At 38.3% G+C, this 20,720-nt stretch overlaps 1 protein-coding gene across 2 annotated transcripts in view; it reads left to right on the forward strand.

The window, feature by feature from the left end:
- LOC108003952 (protein cortex-like) overlaps positions 1-20,720 on the forward strand; it is a 187,669-nt gene that overhangs the window by 89,336 nt on the left and 77,613 nt on the right. Inside the window, exon 1 of one of the 2 annotated variants that reach the window (XM_062083448.1) lies at positions 12,533-12,958. The exons of the other annotated variant lie outside the window; for it this stretch is intronic. Coding sequence (XP_061939432.1) covers positions 12,812-12,958 — 147 coding nt within the window. The 5' untranslated portion in view covers positions 12,533-12,811. Of the gene's footprint in view, positions 1-12,532; positions 12,959-20,720 lie in introns of those variants that run through there. 2 annotated transcript variants of the gene reach the window in all.

The following is a 20,720-nucleotide window of genomic DNA, read 5'->3' on the forward strand; positions in this document are numbered from 1 at the left end:
AATTCGAAATCCATTTCCCCAAAGAAATATTTTATTATTGGAGAGAATAATTGTAAAAATTATTAAAGATATCTAAATGGTTCTAAAATAATCGTAGAATTAAATCATTGTATAATAGAGTGAAATGTTTCAACACGAAAAATATTTCTAAACGATAGACGATACTAAGACTACCAGTGTCAAAAGCGCAATTTATCTTCGGAATAGAATAACCCGATATCCGATTCGCGAAGAACGCTCGAGTCAATCGCGTAACGCTGGAAAGGCAGGGTACATAGCATTATCCGCAGAATCCGTGTAAAACGAAACGTAACTACCACCGGCATCAGCACCTCGGCATCTGCAACATCCTGTCCCGGTTTCTGTCTCGCTCGACACCTATATAACCGTTCACAAGGAAGTCCCCGAGGGGACCACACCGACGCGGAAACAATAAATGCAGGTTTATTTATTAACCTGTACGTAACCTCCCGGGTCCGTGGAATTTTTAATGGGCAATTCGCCAAGCGTATTACGATCCCTTCCCTCTCGTTCTTCATCTAGATAGATGTTTATCGGCCTTGGATTAGATTATTGCGCTATAAATCAGAATGGAAATAAAGTCTAAATTATTTTTAGCCAGGCGAGTGGAAAAATTCATCTATCAACCGTTCTCCCTCCTTTTGAATTCAAATCACGATTATTTTTAGATAAATTTCCAGGCGTTGTTCCTTCTTTAAAAGCAACCAAAAATCTATACTTTGGCGAATCTTCTCCACGTTTCATATTCCAGAAAGTGAACAGGAACGATATATTCTCTTTACTTTAATTTTGCCTTACTCTTTCCCTCATCAACAACAATTCGAGATCAGCAACAGGAACAATCTACATTTCCCCTTTGCTTCAACGCTCTTCCTGTTTCAACGAGTCACGAAACTCGATCCGATTTTGAGGAAGCAATCTCCTCCATATTCCAACAAAGTGAACAGCAACAGGAACAATTTATATTTTACTTCAATACTCGTCAACGAGCCACGAAACTCGATCTGATCCCGAGGAAGCAATCTCCTCCGCATTTCATATTCCAACGAAGTGAGCAGCAGCAAGGACAATCTATATTTTTCATACTCTTTTTCTCATCAACGAGCCACGAAACTCGATTCGATTTTCAGAGGAAGCAATCTCCTCCGCAAGTTTCATATTCCACAAAGCGCGCAGCAACGATCTATATTTTACTTCAATACTCTTCTCTCATCAACGAGCCACGAAACTCGATCTGAAGCGAGCAATCTCCTCCACATTTCATATTCCACAATGTGGAAGCCTGCAGCAGGAACGATCATCTCGATTCAGAAAAATTTCCCTTCCTTCCTTCCTTCCTTCCTTCCTTCCATCCGTCGAAGCAATCATCCCTCTCTTCTCCAACCCGAGATTTACCATCTCGATACGTTGCCACGCTCTCGAAGAATCGAAGCAACCCACGAAAAAGAAAACGCTTGGCCATCCCCTTATTCATATATCCCCTTTATTCATATAAATAAATATATATAATTTTTATTATTAGTATAAATTTTATATAATAATATTTAAATAATGATTTATTAAACCCCAAAAAAAAGTTAAATATTAATAATAAAATATTTATAAAATTAAAATTACATTTAATTATTTAAATTTATACTAATATTAAAAATTATATATTAAAATATATGAATAATAAATAAAAAAAATTAATATAAAAATTGATTTATTTAATAAATTATATTATGGTTTTAAAATTAATCGTATTAATGACGTTATATATAAAACGTAAAATTATTAAAAATAAAAGATTTTATTTAATAGATAACCCTGAAACAATGAATGAAAGTTCAAAGTTTGGAAATTAATTCTAGTAAAGATAAATATGAGTGCCAGCAATAGCGGTTAAACTCGATTTATAAATTAATTAATTCTAATAAAATTTATATTAAAGAAAAAATTATAATTAAATATATAAGATTTGGAGTGAAATTTAGAATTGATAATTAATAATTATAATTTATGATGGTAGAAATTAAAAAGTTTAGTAAAAAACTAGGATTAGATACCCTACTATAAAAAGATAGAACCATTAAAATTAAATAATATGGCGGCTTTTTATATCTAATTAGAGAAACTTGTCGATTAATTTGATAATCCACGATAAGAAATACTTGAGTTTTTATTTATGTATTGTTGTTTTAACTGGCTTGAATGAATCTGAGTTAGAGATATTTTAGATAATAATAATTCAAATCAAAATGTAGTATATTCAAGATTTAGACGAGTTTCAAATAAATTTAATTTTTGGAATATTTATTTTAATATAAACATGAAAGAGAATTTAAAAGTAAATTAAAGTAATTTCTTTAATTGAAGATAGTTTTAAAAAGAGTAAAAATCGCCTGTCAATTTCATTTAATAAATTGAAATAAATCATAACATAGTAAAAGTACTGGAAAGTGTTTTTAGATTTAAAAATTTTAGTTTAAGTAAAACATTTCTTTTACATCGAAAAGATTGAAAACAATTAATTTAAAATTTTAAATTGATTTATTTACGTTTCTTTCTTCTCGTTAAAAGCCCCTCGAGTGGATCGATCGATCCTTCCTTCTTCGCTTCCACTCCCCTCCTTTCCCCTTTCTTCCCTTCTCTCTCCCCATCTTCTAAATCGACTCACTCGGATATTATAAAAATCCCACCGATTGCTCCCACCTGTTCGATCTAAAAGAAGCCAACCTTCCCCGTTCCAGATTCCCGATCGATCATACCAATTAGCATCGAGACCAATGAGTTACAATTAACTCAGGCCCCTCCCCTTCTCGGCAATCGAAATATCCGAAACCGGTCCATCCTTGGAGTCCAAGGATTCCAACAACCCCGGATTGAGTCGGCGATGTGGACGATTTCGGTTTGTTAAAGGGGTCCCCGGGGAAATGAGGGGGAAAGGGGGGGAGAGAGGAGTATTGGCCGCGTAAAAACGGAAGCGGTCCGGTTTCAGCAGCGGCTCAGGGGGTGGGGGAAAAGAAGTTCGGCCGGCCAGGTGTCACATTCCATTGGTCGGCCTGCCCGGTTTCAAATCCGTTTTGCTCGGCCCCCCCGCTTCCCTCCGCGATTATTGGCCGGAATAAATTAAACCGCTTCTTTCTCGGCCGGCCTCTTTTTTCCGCGCGCTTTCCCTCTTCCTTCGAATTCGATTTCGGTCACCCTCGCCACGTGGGAGGTTGTAATTATCAGTTTCCGCTCGCTCGAGATCAAGGAGGAGTAGGAGAGAATGTTTTTACGAGTGAAATCGGGTTTTTCGCGTGTTTCGAGAATATCGGGGAAGTAATTTAGTAGTTTTTCGGGTATTTTTCGGAATAATTCGTTGATTTTAATGAAAATTTTTTATCTGGGTTTCAGGTAGGTATCTACGATTCTACACGAGGTAATCGATTCTTTAATTTCAATCGTGTTGTTAAAGAATTTTAAGTTGGCTGAAATTTTATTTATGGTTTCATTATTCAATGTTGCTAGCTTTACTTAATAATTTACTTAATAAATAATAATTAAAATATTCCTTCAGCAAAACTTGCACGTTTATATTTGTTGTTTTCTGCCAGCACGTGTTATCGTTCTATTTTTATTCCAATTTTCGTCGCTCATTTGTTTGGAAATTATAAAGATTGGAAGATTTCTATTTTTATGAGACTTCGTGGTTTTACTGTAGAGAAAGTCTTCGAGTGCGATTACTCGAATATTTTTTAAAAAACGGCGGATTTTCATTAATCAATTTTTTAATTGGTTTTTAGAAGAATAATAGGATGCTTTTATTACAATTTCAGAGAAGAAGAACGAATTATTTCAGTCACCATAACTTTTTTCGACATTTGTTTAGGATTTTCATTAGCGGATCGATTATTGTGCAGAAAATGGACTCGTAATTGTTTCGAGTTTCGCAACTTTTTCCAATTTTTTTATCTGCGATTCGATTTATCCTTGTTGACACAGTCCTCTATATTTCGACACGCTTCGACTGCAGAAATAATATTTTAAATATCACGCAAAGAAGATATAAAAGGGGAAAATAAGCAAAATTAAATAAATCGTCATTTATTCCAAAATTGGTCCAAAAGATTTTTGCAAATCTTACGAATCCTTATATTTACTTTTTCGATACAGCGGGTTATTAAGATTAAGAGACGAACTCGTAAGAATTTCTCACTCTTATACGAATTGGCAACGTTAAGACGGTAAAATTCGTGCACAATTAATTGGGTTCGCACGATCGATGATAGAATCGTCCGATAGAAAATGGCAAACGTGAGTTATATCACAGCGTTGCCGCGCATGTGTTCGTTCAACCTCGACGGTTGTTACGCAATTGTTCCCGTTAAGGGTTATTCCATAGTTCGAAAGTGAAAACTGCCGGTCGAAAGTGTGTACTCATATGCGCAGAGACACGAGAAATATATATACAAAGAGAGAGAGAGAGAAAATTCCAACATATATATTTCTATTTAAAATAGAAAAATTCCAAAGTTACCCTTAAATTATAAACTCACTCGACGTCGAGTACTTTTTCGATTTTATGTACGTTCCATATATATATATTTATCATTCTTCTTTCATAAATTCCTGATCGGATCGAATTAGATTCGAATTTCTCCCGTCATTCGATCCGTTTCGCTGGAAAAAATGACCCGTTTAAGAAAACGTCGAATCGAGAAAAAGAGTAGCTAGTTTAACACGAAATTAATAAATTAATAAAAAAAAGGGAATTTGATGATAAACTCGAGGCACTGTTCCGTCCGTTTGGAAACGTTGGCCTCTCATCTCGAGGCCTTTCCCAATTTGGGCCAACATGCAAATTCGCCCGAGGCGAATTCTGCCAAGTCACGCGAGGACGCGTACCCGTGGGTTAGCGTTTCTTATCCGCCCATCGCCTTATTACACGCTCTTTCGAGGAACCGTCCGACCCGACGTCTTCATTTTCGCCGTTGACCGAGAAATTCGAAATTTTCTCTTTTCCTTTCCCTCGATTCTCCCATTATCATTAAACGTTCCGTCGATCATTTAGAAATTTAGGATTTTTATATCGGGTGGAGGTGGATAGTAGAACGTCGAAGACAGATTTAGAAGGTGAAAGTATAATGGTCGTATAAAATAAGGATTTTCGAGTCGATGGAAAATCCATTCTGAAGAAACGGTATTGTATCGTTTGATGGATTAATAATTAAAAAAAAGATATCATGGAAGAGCGAAACGATCAATTAAATCGGTCCGTTGAGAGACTTTTATACTGGAATGGAGGATGAAACGGATCGAATTCTTGTTCCCGAAGCGCGTGGACACGCGTCCGTCGAGGTGTGTCCACTTTTATCGCTGGAGAAAACGCGTAGGCACGACCACCGTGCACCATTCTCCTATCTCTATAATTCTTCTCGAGTTGTTCACCCTGCCGTGGACCGCGCCAGATCGCGCGGATAACGCGAGCGAAACACGGAATACCGTCGCCCCTTGTACACCTGTAGATCGTACACCGTAGATAAACGTATTTAGGAACGTTAGCAACGGCTTTACCGAAAATTCTCCCGTGTTGTCTCGCGTGATGAGTAATCCCCGCCACGGTTTTGATCGACAACCACCAGCCCAATAAAATCTCTTTTCTCGATGCTCTTATCTTTCCCCTGTCCTTCGTCACCGTTGTCAACAAACACGAAATGGAGAAAATGCGTAGTGTGCTGGCTGAAATATTCGAATCGAACAAATTGAAGATTAATCGAAGATTATCGAATCGTTGTTTTGTCCATGCAAATTATTTTATATAATTCGTAATTGCTCGTTCCGAGGCTACGATTAATTAATATTATCGCTCAAACTCGTACAAAATACAATTAAGTTTAGGATAATTTCTCTTTCGAATAGGCGTACAATTTCATACACGTCCAAATACGTACTTCTTAGAAATGAAATGAAATGAAATTTCTGAATTTTCACTCGATTTTCAACTTGCCGAATTGACGCGCAATCATTCGAAGTCATCGCGGCGGTCGAACGCTGGAGAGAGGCCTGGAGAGTTTCGTTCATTGATTCATGGGAGTCGTCGGTGGGTCCCGTTGTGAGCAGCCGTCCTTTTTCTGCCGGGCGCGCGTCTCCCGTCCCCGAAAAAACCGCACGCGAAACGGTGGAGAGGAAGAGGAAATATCGCGGTCGACACGAGAGTCGGTGAGGCGGAGAAGGGAGGGGAAGGAAAAAGGAAGAAAATGCGCGCGCAGAAGCGAAATGGGGAGCGCAGCGGGGCGCGGGAAGCGGCAGCGGGGCGCCACACTGTTTTAATTTGTCAACCGTCGCTTTTTGCCATCGAGGATATCCCACACCTCGATAAACACGTACCTCGACTCGTGCCGAGCCGTATTGTTTTGAATCGTTTCGAATCGAGACGCTTTTGCTGGAAGAGAAGAAACTGCTGGATTAGGCGGAGGATCGTTTCGATAATTGCAGTTCGCGAGTCGATGAGAGTTTAAGAGAAACCGTTGTATGATGGCTGTTAATAAAAATAATAAGAATAATTTTGAGGAACGAGTGGTAGCATAGATAGAGGAAAATGTGTGTTGTGTAAAAATTAATAACAGTTCGGGAAGTGAGAGTGATTCGGTGAAGAGTTATTTCCATTTGTTCGAAACCGCGGTGTCGTAGATCGATCGTAAAATTTAGATTAAACGAGAAAATCGAATCTACGGTAGGCAACACGCCCAATAGGCTTGTGTAACTTGATAAATTCTTCGCTGGATGATTTTTTTTTGTATATACTCGAATACCAAGGTCCGATATCCCTCGAACCTGTCCGTTATATTTTCAAATATTTAAAATTTAACCTGATTCCAAGTCTTTACGAAATGTATTTCAAAATTATATCCACGACATGAAAGGTGATCGTTTGCGTTCGAACAAGCTCCTTTCTCCGTCACTTCGCCAAATCGAAGAGAAAAACCGATCAATTACCACACGCTGTATCCAACAATTCTACTAAGATATTCTACGAAACGCAATAACGTTCATCAAATCCTTTGAAAAAAGAGAAATTTCTGAAAGCTCCAATTCCTTTCTAAAAATTCATCGAACGAGTATACGTATGTGATCGATAGTTTCGCGGAATATAATCATCTTCGTTAAATCCTTTAAAAAGGCAAAAATTTCCAAAAGTTCCACATAGAGTGATAAAACTCACTTTTTCATCAAAATCAATAGTTTCACATTAACGTTCGAGTTTAGTTTTAAATTCTTTAATGGGTAAAGTGTTAAACGTTTATCAGAGGAAAAAAGGAGATATTCCGGAAAAATAAGAGTTCTCTCCATCGCCGATCCGTTTGGCGAATAAAAGGCGGGTTTTTCAGCGCGATCGAGGTTGCATAACGTATGAGTCAATGGGAGCGAGACGGTCCCGGTGTGTGCACGACACGGGCCACCCAGCCGGCACAGAGAACTTGTTCTACAATATCTTCCGTCACGGCGGTCTCCTTTATAAAATCACCTCCGATCGGGGCAAACTCGCCGATCCGTCGTAAACTCGAGCCGCCCATTTTTACCCCAACGCCCAAACATATCCGCGTCCACTTGTTAGTCGCTTCGCCAAAGCGAATTCATCCCTCCCCTCCCTGCTTTGTTATTCATCGATCTCGCGACTCGAGATCGCATAGACGTAGACTCGTTCCACTCGCGTGTTCGAAACGACGCTTATCCCTCGTCATTGAGAATGCTCGTACTTGGAAATTATTTTAAATAAAGATTAAAAATTGTGGTATGGGAAAATGTTGAGAGAGGTTCGTTTATCGATAAAAATTCGAATCGAAATCTTGCGTATGAAATAAATATTCTTGTTTTTAATTTCTAGAATTTCTTTTCACCCGGGCGAAAAGATACGAAGAAATATTGGGAAGACACAAATTAGTAAATTATATAAATATGTAAATAACGTAATATGGATAACGAAAGGAGTAATTTCGATGGATGGATATGATGTAATGGAAGAGATAAAAATTGTAATGGCGAGCCTTTTTTCTCCTCTTATTGAAACTGGAATACAGGGAATACAAATAATTTGAATTTAACCGAGGAGCAAGAATATTAAACTTTAATAATGGAGCAAGTATTTATTGTTTATGATAATCGTTAGTTTGCCGTTGGAATTGGCATCGTTTATTGCGATCGGTGTTATTATCGGCAATTAAATAATTTACTGTCAAGCCTCGTCCAAAGCGGAGAAGCGCAGAGGCAACGTATGAATTATTCACCACGATAATTTTCTCACCCAGAAATTATATTTCATTCTATCAGCTTGTTCGTGAAAACCATCGTTTTGCTTTCCTCATCGCGATAATTTTCTCCAATTATACATCCGCTTTTATTATTATTTCCTTCCCTCCACGATACGAACGAGTCTGCCACTCGTACGTTAAAAATAATTGCTTTCGAGAGATTACTTGGACATTTTCCAGAAAAAAAAACTGCGTTACTGTAAAATCAATATTGAGAAGAGATCGTGTTATTTAATCAAACGAATTACAATATATAATAAGAAAAAAAAAATAAACTGGCAATTTTTAAAATTCGAACAATAAGCGAAAATTCTAAAAATTCTAAAGAACGAATTCTGCCATGATCGAGGCAACCGACGAAATCATAATTTGGATCGTAGCACGTGCTCGCGGAGCACCGAGTATAGGCTGTCGATGACGTCAGTGGCGCGGCGGAGAAGAAGGCATCGGTCAACGTCGTGGCACGAACATGCAAACTGACAGACACGACTCTATCAGAGATCGTAGACAGGATTCAACATCGTAAACCTCCGCTTCTATCTCTTTCTCTCTCTCTCCCTTCGTTTCGCTTTCGTACGATTCACGATCGTAAAACTTGGTCCCTCCTTTCATGGGCTTGTGGATACCCGTATCGAAAGAGAGAGAGAAAGAGAGCGATACGCTTGGACGGTGGTCGTTTCTATTTTTTTCCTACCTCCACGTTTGCTCCACCATTTCGATATTCACGTGGCTTCCTCGTTTCCATCGTCCTTTGTACACGGATTGAATCGTCTCTCCTCCTCGTTATGGGAGGATAACGATCGAGGCGAATTTTATTTTATTCCAGAATTTTATTTTATTCGAAATGTTCGGAATCAAAGAGTTGACGTAGATTGTAGTAGATTAATTTTTAGACAGAAAAGAAATAAAAAACTTGATTCTAATCTCTTCTCCATTTTATATCTTTCCATCTCTGTTAATCGACAAAATAAAATCGAATCTAAAGTACAATTTCTCTTTTATTTTTTTTTTTTTCCTTTTTCTAAACTCGATACAATTTCCCGTCTCATCGAGACGATGCACAAATCAATACTTCTTTTTTTACCGTTTTTAACTATCTCTTAATACCTGTCTTTCCATACACAGGAATAATGTCGTGGGTGTCGGTGGAATTTCAGATTGAAATTCGTTTCGCGACGAATCGCCAGTTTCCTGGGAAACCAGTTTTACGTATAATAAATGCGTGGAAGAGGGGGCGACGATAAAAATTTCGCTCGATGATAATCTTTCACAAAGTTGCGAGAGATTTACAAGGTGGAAACCAGGGGGAGGAGGAGGGAACAACGTTCCAGATGATAATTTATAATCACGTGCCGGTTCGTCCGGTGGAAATTTTTCAACGAGGAAAAAAAGGAAGGTTCGCTCGATAAATGCCGATTTCGAACAAATAACTCGTGCTATTTCTGACGAAAGAAATTCAAAGATGGCGGGCTTCGCGTTTGATTCGTGTAATTAGAAAAAGAGAAAGGGAAGGGGAGGGAAAAAAATATCGAAAAATCGAGGTAATGAGAAAGATTTCCGGAGAGCTCGCAACCATAAATTTCCCGTAATAAGAGCGAAGAGATGAATGGCGATGCAAGGGTTGTTATCTCGGCGAGTGACCCAAGTCGATGAGATGCTTCGTTTTCACTAGCGTATTATTATTCGTCGGGAGAAAACGAATCTATCGTTGATAAGTACTTGCAAGTTTTTCGGATTAATTAAATTGGCAGAATGATTAATTGTTATATTTAGTTAGATAATTTGTGTTCTCTCATTTTAAATGAAAAAAAAAAAAAATTTCAAAAACTTTCGATAAAACGAACCAATAAAAAAATCGTAACGCATTCGTTTTAAAATCCAATTAATTCAAACATCCGATAAAAATGTAAAAAGGATCGATTTCAATTTATTCGTGTGTGTGTGTATATATATATGTATACATCTCGAAGTTATTCATTAGTCTTGGTTCGATCGATCAAAACTTCATTCGATCGACGATACTGATCGGCTACTTTGACAACGTCCTTTTTACTACCTTAGATCCGAAAATAACGAGGTTGTTGCGAGAGAAGATCGACATTGTAACAAGCTTGCTGCTACACGATTCATCTCAGGTTTCAATTAATAAACGATAAACGCCTAGCGTTCAAATCCCATAAACAAACTTTACGAGGAATCATTTCCACCAGCCCACGTTAACCGCAATCCCAACCTAATTGACGATCATAGACGTGTTTGTTCTAATATATAGGGTGTTTCGTGCAACTAAATGCAGCAAGTAATTTCTTAAAGAAAATTTCAAGATCTGTTCTGCTTGCGTTGAGATAATTGAATTTGGAATGGACAATTATCTCTAAACACAATGTATCGTTACATTCAACGTGAATGTATTATTATTGCGTCAAAAATAGGAAAGGAAACAGTATCAAAGCGGAGAAAACAATGTGATATTAATATATGCCATTCTTTAAAATAACAATTTCACAAAGTTACGCAATTTTATTTTGTATCTTTTCTAACCTTGCAATGACAGATTACCAAAATTCTTCATTATTTCAGTAATTATTACGTTTATTCTATTCTCTTTTGTTAACAATAGAACAATACAATAGAATCTTTGCAAATATGATTTTCCTTTACATATCTAACAATGCGCATCTTGCATAATCGAAAATTGGATATTTACACGATTTATCAGTTTGAGAATTATGGCTATGGCGTTTTTCAAAAAAGAGAGGTCATTGGTGCTAATTCGTTATCGTTGTTAACGTGTCTCGTTGATGTTTTACGAATGACGTTAATTTGTCGAATGATTGAATAATCGAGAAACACGGGCTGAAAGCGGCTAGAAAATTGATGAAGTCTTTAACGGGGAACCGTGATTTTGTTGCGTGGGAATGATGAATTGCCTCGTTTCTCTCGCGATGATCTCTACGTTTTCAACGAGTCGGAGGAACGAACGTTAAATTAAAGAGATAAAAGAGATTTTGGAAATGGGAAAGTCGTGATAATGATTAACAAAAAAGTATGTAATTCGAAAAGTAAACAATTTCGAGCTACATCTCGAAATATAAATATAACAGAAATCGAATTTCGAATCGAATTTTCGAAAAAATGTTATAAAAAGAACGATTTTCGTTTACTTCTCAATCACACTTTACTTCTAATCTAATCTAACCTAACTTTCAGCACGAAACGAATAAATCAAAAAGCATCAAGAAATAATAACATTAATAACTAGAAAAATAGAAAAATAGAAAAAATTGAATAATTCGAATATAATGTTCTGGGATATAAATAATGATAAAAGAAAATAAGCTAATACTTCGAAAGTCTTCAATTATGACATAACAGCTATGTAGAAAATGATAGTATCAGCAGCACTTACCAAAGCAATCTTTTTGTTTACTTCTCTTTCCCAAGTCTAACTTAGCTTAAGCCAACTCTCAACGAACAAATTTATTTAAATATAAATATAAAAATAAAAATCAATTCAAGAATGATTTAATCGTCCTTCCTTTATGCACAATGTCTTTTAGGCTGAAAGGAACAGCGAGCGTTCCATCAACCGACTTTATCAATGGCCGCGATCACGACGCGACGCGTCGATCTGAAATTCATTAGCCGGTCGAGATTTCGCTGCAGTTTCGCTCCTGTACTCGTCACGCAATGATTAGTCGCGCCTTTCGATTATGATTTTTACTCGATCTCGTGACGGGAAACCGGCTCAACTGTTCGGGATCGTTAAGACGAGATTCGAAGTTCCGGTGATAAATGTAGGTGGCTCTAGCCCCGTTATCGTTGAATCAGCCGCGAGCAGATAGTTTCGGAATTCGCTTCGCGAGATTGCACGTGGCTCGACTTAAGAACAAAGAAAAAGAAAACGTACAAGCGAGTCTTCCTACATACAAGGTGATTCTTTCGCCAGTGGACTGATCGAAGGCAGTGGCACAGTCTAAATATTACTTAAACGATAATTCGGTCGATGCGCATGATCAAGGCTTAAGATATTATTCCTTCACCGATATTCCGTTGTCTACTAGAATAGAGATCATCAATGGTGCCACCTAGCAACGATAATTCAAACCCTGTTCTTTCAACGAGGATGATTGGTGTAACAGAAACGGTGCTGCCACCGCTAAACTCGTAACACACTTAATGCCACTAACAATCGTGATCATCGACCAGCCAATATGGCGGAACAGTGAATCCTTCGTCGTCGGATAAATAAAAATAAGGATATACCTACGATGGTCTGTCAAGGGAGGAACAAAGTGGAGAGAATCACCCAGTATATGGAGAATCGGTCGCCATCCTGAGAGACGATATTAAACCGTTGCTCGCTAATTGCATCGATTAATAATTTCAATGGTCGTACATGGTAGCGGGCTAATGGGTGTCACCGAGGGCATCTGAGTGTGGTATCGGGCCGAGAAAATTCATTGCTTGTCCAAGCCTGGTGGATTCGTGCTTCCGCGCATTCAATTGGATCCATGAGAGCGCGCTTACCTCCGTACGATCAATGCGACCGCGTACACGAGAATAATTCACCGTTTCGCAATCGTCCTCCCGGCTTACGAATCTCTGGCTGGGATAGAAGCTGCTGGACCGACTTTCTCGCTCGCTTCGGACTGGGATTGGTGAGTCTTGTCACCGCTGCTACTGTTCTACCACTCCTTTGCGGGAAAACGTGAACTTTATGATAATTTAGGGAGATTTCTTGTTCACTCTTGGGTGGCTGATGCGTGATTGATCTCGAACGTGTACCGTTTACTATTCATTTCTTATTGTTAGGTTAGAATTTTTTCTTTCTTTCGTTTCCCAAGATACGTAGATGATTTCGTCCGTTTGTCATCGTCTATCCGTACGTGTAAATAAATCAAAATTTGAATAACCTTCGCTTCTACGATTGCATAATGTACAACTGTCAGTGTTGCACACAATGTAAGAGACACGCACGCGAACCGACGAATAATCGCCGAAGTATAAAAATACGCCGTCCCGTGGCGCGTTCGATCAATCTTGTTCCACGTTGTCGCGAGACAACCCCCCACCAGCTAATTAATTACAAATACTCGACAGGCTCATCCATCATTCTACGCGGGTACAAAATCGAATTTCGAAAAGAGATTTCTCTCCACGAACCACCACCGTTCCCTCTTTCGAATCCTCTTGTTAATTATCGATTCCACTTTTACGAAACGGAAAAAAAAAAAAAAGAATCGTTCGCATCCAATTTCGTTTTGAACCTGAAAATCTTCGTTTCGCAATCCGTTTATATACCGCCCGTCACGTCATTTCTGTCTTTCTTTCTTTCTTTCTTTTTTTTTTCTTTTCTTTCAATTTACGAGGTTGCAAGTCCTTCGGTGATTGCCACATAGCCAGAGATCGCCACTAACCGAGTTGAAACCGAGGTTAATCGAAGTAGCAGGCATCCTAGGCTTCTCGCCCCGTGGCTTATAGCCTGGTAGACATCCACACGCGATAAATCCGACGTGGCACAGGCTGGCCTGCGCTTTATAGCCTGTCATTTCTGGTAGTGCTTCGATATAGACGACAGTGGATTATACACGATATGATACGTGGGACGTATAGTATGGAACACGAGCGTGGAATTCCTGATCCCAGCCTCGACCGATAGTTCATTGAAAGGACTGTTTTATGCCTATCGCCGATCTGTAACGAACATGGATGGACAACGCGTTCTCTGAATGTCCCCCATCGTTATATATTTATTTTATTATAGTTAACCAGAAGAGGAGAGAAATACGGCCATGATCGATGATCTACGATCGTTTCTTTCTACTATATGATCGCACGGTGGCAGGTTAATAGAAGCAATAAAAGGTGTTAGTGGCTGGATTTATTTCACTTTTATTACGGTTTCATTGTTAGAATCAAGTAGATAATCGCGTTCGATACTACTATTGTCGTTTTCTAAAAAATTTTGCGCTACATTTTTATATCGAGAGTTAATTATCTCCTCAACAAACGAGATAATTCAAAGTAAAGATTTATCGTTGGATTAATTCGAAAAATCCCAATGTTGCGCTATTTTTAGCACAATCCATCCGTTTAACCGCGGTTACTCGATACTTTGAACGACGAATTATAGGTTATCTAACCGACTTTCTCCCAAATTTCGTCGTCCAATCGCTGATTTACCGATCGAGCTGCGACAAACGCGGATAGAGGGCTCTGAGTTTCGCGGATGTCGCGTGTCGGACACGTGGAACGATGCAGATGCCCTACGATCCTCCCGTGGAAAAACGACGAGACGTGGTCGGGTCGTCGCGGTGCGGCCGCTTCCACTCGCCGCGCCGACCGATTCATCTTGCGAGATAGTATCGTGTACGGTAGGCAGAGGCGGTCGGAGGATGGCCGAGGAACGAGGCGGATCAGGGACAGATGAAGGTGTTCCTGGGCCGATGTTCGATGCCATCAAAAGTGGTTCTCGTGTAAATCGCCTTCTCTCTCTCTCTCTCCTGCTTTCTCGCATTGTGAGAAAATCGTTTGTGCTCTACATTCGAGCGTATGAAAAACCTTTTATTGAAAATCGATTTTCGTATAGATGTTGAGTCGAGAGATTGGAAAATTAATAAGTTATTAAAAAAGGAAGTTTTAATCGTTTTAATCGCGGCTCGATCAGATCTTCAATCGTTATACATCAATACGTCGTGTCTTGCCTCGGTGAAAAATGGAACCGCGGCGACGGCGTGATGCAAATCTGTGGCCGCAGTGATTAATATTTAACTGGACAAATTTTGAACTTATAGATTTAGAAAACAATGCCGTTAAAGATATATAAAATTTAACTAGTATATAGAATAAGAAAATATTTGTGATTCGAATCGAAATAAAGTAACCAATATAAAATATTTAGCAGAAACGTTGTAGCAAGCAATTAACTTGGAGAACTCTTCGATCGACGAAACAAAAAACTTATCGATAATTTATAAATAATATCGGTTAAAACATTTTATAAACTTATGAAATTGAAACGTGACCGACCAGTTTATCGATTGATTCTCCGTAGCCCGTATATAATACGCGTACGATCGTTATTTACATTAACGTCGAAACGACATATTTATAACGATACGTTCTTCAAACTGGAAAATTTTCTCCAGTTAATACACATTTATTCGAGTCAGTGTGCGTTTAATTATGCGCGTGGGGGCAAACAGGCGCATCCGCATTGCTGCAAGGGTAATCCGTAATCGACGAGCATCGGGCATATTTACCTATCTGTGCGCGCGTCGGATAGATTTACTGGGCTCGTTGCGCGCGTGTATTACAATTAGTAATTACAGCGTGGATCGGGCGTACGCCGCATGAAAAGCAGCGTGGGCGGCGCGGAGAGGAATGGCGCTCAGATCGCAAGTTGAGTCGTCCAGTAGAGGGGAGGGGATTGTCGTGGCGTCCTCTCTGAGAAAACGGAGGAGTCGATCGAGGAAATGTCACGAAGCCGGGGAAAGTGTGAAATCATCGTGGACGTTCTCACGAAACGTGCGAGCGAATATTTTTCACGATTCCTCGAATTCGTATATAAATCGATCGAGATAAGGTTTCGTAAGGTTTTCGTAAATGGTAGAAACAATAAAAATCCAATCGAGCTTGAATTTTTGAAATTAGTTGAAATTTATTTCGGGAGGAAGAAGTTAAAATTTAATTTCCTCGACGAAATTTTTGATTATAATACGGTTATACGTGCAGTTTGTGTAGTTGGAAAGGGAAGAGGATTAAGAACGTAGCGTGTTATGATTTGATACTATGCAAATTAACAGAATTATTCGCGATAAGTGTATGTAATTTTAAAGTAAATAATTATATCGTAAAGTATTATGGGGGATATTAATGTATAATTTTATATGCATACAATATCCATGATTTAATGTAATTTATTCAATTATGCATGCAACTTTTGTAACTTGTAATTTATTTAGTAATGTGTATTTTTAAGCTGAGTGAAACTAGAAACAAAATTTCAGAAATTATATATTGCACAAAGTTGGGCATCAAAAATCTCCAGTAAAGTCATTTTTAATAATTACTTGTTAAAATGTTTAAAAAACATTTATTCGTTCGCTGTTACAGCTGATACGTTTTTCGTATAATCTGGGCCGTTACAATTATTATCATTACGTTTTCAACGATAAATTGTCAAAGTATTCTTGGAAATTATCAGGCACGATCTTTTATTTTGAAAAATTACCTTTTCACAATTTTAATAATAAAACGTTTAGGATGAATTGTTGTATTGTTGCGCCTCTTCTCAGCCCATTAAATATTGTCGCTGAACCAAAATCTCTAATTATATATTATTTCTACGAGATGCCTTCTACAAGATAATAATAGACGCGCGATTCCTTTTAATTATCGCGAGAAAGCGATTCGATCAGGAATCTGCCCACTCAAGCCTCCAAGTATGAATACGAAACGGCTGAACGTTGCAAACATCTTCTTTGAATAATGATCGACAGTTACTCTCGCATATTTTCGCTTCCATCGTGTTAATTATTTTCCACCTGGTTAAAAACAATTATAATCTTCGCATACATCTGACTATAATAAAAAATAAAACTCGAAATTCCTTACGAAAGATCTCTCAAGAAAGAAACGAGATTATTTCAAGAAAAGTCACCCGTATATACAGCTCACTGAACAGAGTCCAGAGTATTCTAAAAATTTATTTCTCCTAATATGTATAAGCTAATTATTTTTATAACGATACTTGAGATAATAATTGTACGTATATTAATATTATATCAAAATAATTAACAGTTTCAATCTTAGATGATTATCGATTTTGAATATTCAAATTATAGCTCTTCTACCATTACGTAAATTCATTCATGAACTGTACCATCACTAGGTATTAAAGTTGATGCAGTTCCAGGACGAATTAATCAATTAAATTTAATTAGAAAACGACCTGGAATTTTTTTTGGTCAATGTTCAGAAATTTGTGGAATAAATCATAGATTTATACCAATTATAGTAGAATCTACATCATTTAAATATTTTCTAAATTGGGTTAATAAACAAAATAATTAAAAAATTAGTTAATAATATAACATTAGTTTGTCAAACTAAAATAAATTTATTTAAAATTATTTTTTAAAATTTCATTAGATGTCTGAATTTAAAGAGTTGATCTTTTAAATCAAATATAGTATACATTAAGATACTTCTAATGAAATTTAATCCCCCAAATAATACCTATAAAATGATTCATAATTTATTTTATATACTTATTAATTTTTAACCTATTTATTATACTTTTAAATTCATTTTTAATTAAAATTAATTTTAAAAAAATAGAAGAAAAAAAATAGTATTAAAAAAATGAAATTGACATTGATAAATTTATTTGAAATATTTGATCTTTCATCAAATAATTACTTATCCTTAAATTGATTATTTATATTCCTTCCAATTTTAATTTTTCCAAGAATTACCATTACGTAACTCGTAGTGTCGGAATCGTCAACGAAGAGCTCGAGATAAGCGGTCCTCTTGCCTCTGCGAGACCCCCCTTTCCGCCAGTGAACGGTACTTGAATTAACGCATTATTAAAATTCGCGATATTATCTTCCGCCAATAACTCCATTACACGTTAAGATTCTCGTGAAACAGTGTCTTAAATTGATTTTCTAACATGCTGTAATACGACGTAATATCCAATGAATATTCGGTAATAACACGGAATATCATTGTCTCGAATTTATTATTCATCCTCGACGAAAAAAAAAAAAAAGGAACGTACACGCAGAACACGATAGATCGTTCGTAATCGTGGGCACGGATAATAACTTAACCTTTCGCACGATCTCCATTTCTCCGAATACCCCCTCCCTCTTTATCATTCGAGAAGCATTGGAAAGAGATTTCCGGTGTGGAGTAAAATCGAATGTGCGTGGACAACGCGGAGGTAGAGGCGCAAGATCAATTAGCAATTAAGGAGCCGGGTGACATGATCATTAGTCTATCTGCAGGGAGAAGCGGGGTTCCATGCTAATGGGCCATGCCATTGGCGAACGGACGTCGAGCGTAACACACGGCTACTCCCCGGAACCGGACACCGATACATGCATTAAAGCTCGGGGATGCACGGCGCTAATGAACAATCATCGCCGCTACAAGCTGTCCAAAGCTCGGCCTGGCCCCGATAAAGCGCCGAGAACCGTGATGCGACGGCTATGCTGCAGCCGATGTTATTATACGGGGTGGGTCGAAAGAGGAACTTTGTTTCTCCGATTTGGATCTCGTTGTACCGGCGAAATTTCGATTCCGATTGATCCTGTTTCGTCCCTTATGGAATTTGTGAATTTTTGTTTGAACAAGATGTTCGAATTGTATCATTTCGATCGTTCCGAAGATATTATTAAAAGTGAAGGTATTGGAAAGTAAATCTAAGACTCATACGTCGATTATAATTTATATAGAAGGAGTTATATATTACATAAGATAATAGAATTTTAGTAACGGATTTATTAGGATAATGATTCTCGAAATTGAATGAAGGGGCGCTTTGTCTTCGAAAGTTAACGCGTAAAAAAAGACACGAAAGTAATTCCGTTCGTAATAGACTATAAACTATGTAGAATGTCGTAAATATTATTGACGGCTCGTTTAAGATAAGATTATGAGGGATTCGTGTAGAATCAGCTCGGTATAAAATTTTCATACGCCAACGGTGTGTAAACATTAGATTTACGATCATTTAGACTCGTAGAGCGTAGAGGAAAACATTCTACGGAACATACTCGACCGACAAGAACCGTAAAGATATTAGTAATTATCGTGAGTGATACTTTCGTCTCACCCCGTATACGCCAACACGTTGTCCCGTACGATGAAACGGTGGTACGTGTACCGGTGATCAGTGACAGTGTCGCGGAAAGCATCCTCGAGATCTCGTCACGGATAGAAAAAAAAAGAAAGAAAGAAAACGAGTGGAACGGAAAGAAAGAGAAAGGAGTGGATCGCATTGGAATATCGTGGAAACGGTTAGAACGTGGCCACGAACGATTCGGGTATGGGACAAACTCTACTCTCGCTCATCCCCCCTTTCTCTCTTTCTCTACGACGACGTTATACTTTATCGATCGTTAGCCACGACATCGCTCTGCTGTGGTTCGTTAAGCGCGAAACGTAAACGTCAACCTAACGACCAGTGGCAGCCGCTTCAGCTTTTTTTCGATCCGTAGGCTCGTAGGCTCGCCCACAGGAGGAGGGGAAGGAGGGGGGACGTTCTTGCGACGCGTCGTATCGATGCGTCACGTGGCCAGCCTGCTCTTTTTACGACTCAACGTTCAAGGTGGAACGGAGGAGAGACGGGGTTAACGATAGACGTAGAGAGAGGGTTGGACGCTAAATTGGCTCCCCTCCCGATCAAAGAGCAAGAGATTTGTGGACGTGGAAGAAGCTTTACTTTTGGATGTTAATGGCGATGCGTGGGTCGGCCTAGGCGCGCACCTTTTACGCGGGAAAATAATTCTTCCCGGCACAGCAGTAAAACTTGGCTCGCGTGTACGGTACTACAGCTTGTAGGGAGAGTCGTTCCGGAAGAGTTATCTGGGATGCGAAATAGGTAAATTTGAGAAACGTAGACTTTCTTTTAATTAATTAATACGTTATCCTACGAGCCATTACAATTCTCCGTGTTTGTCATTTAGACTCGGTCAACGATTCTTGAGAATAGGTTCTTATATATATATATATATAAGAATTCTCCTGATATATTATTTTATATCCCAGCATTTTGGAAATTGAATATCGGAAATTTGTTCTCGAATCTCGTCATCGAACGATATTTCAAAGTATCGAATTCCATGAGTAATCGATTCCATCCTCGATTATTATTATTATTATAGAGAGTCTATAATAAGGTTAAGCTCGTGGCTAAGCAAGTGCGAATAGTGGAGAGAATTTGCAAGGCTTCCCCTCTTTCACGGCGTCTTTGTCGGCCATCAAGCGGCCAGGAGGCCTAACGTGACGAGTGGCTATTAATCATTTCGCTAGTAGAGAGGGTTTAACGCGAGTGAAATGGCCGATGATGATACCGGCTACCGTACGTCGTGGAATAAGTCGAGATATCGAAGCCGGTGTAAACTGAAACCTCGCTCTTGATGTCGTGGTACCGATTAATTTATTGGAGACCAGTTTAACGGGTCGCCGATTGGAAAAATTGTATTCTTCGTTTAAGAGCCTCGTTTTTTTTTTGCTCGTCTTGATTTTACGATGTTTCGAATATTTCGAGAAGGAGAGGGGGGAAGAGATTATTTATACGCGGATATAAGCACACGCGAGATTGTTGTTGAGAATATCTATCCTCGTTTGACGATAAGATTATTTCCTTTTATCCTTATATATTAAGTTATCCTTATATATTAACTT

Source organism: Apis cerana, linkage group LG1 (assembly GCF_029169275.1).
Source record: "Apis cerana isolate GH-2021 linkage group LG1, AcerK_1.0, whole genome shotgun sequence".
In the NCBI taxonomy this organism is placed as follows: Eukaryota; Metazoa; Arthropoda; class Insecta; order Hymenoptera; family Apidae; genus Apis; species Apis cerana.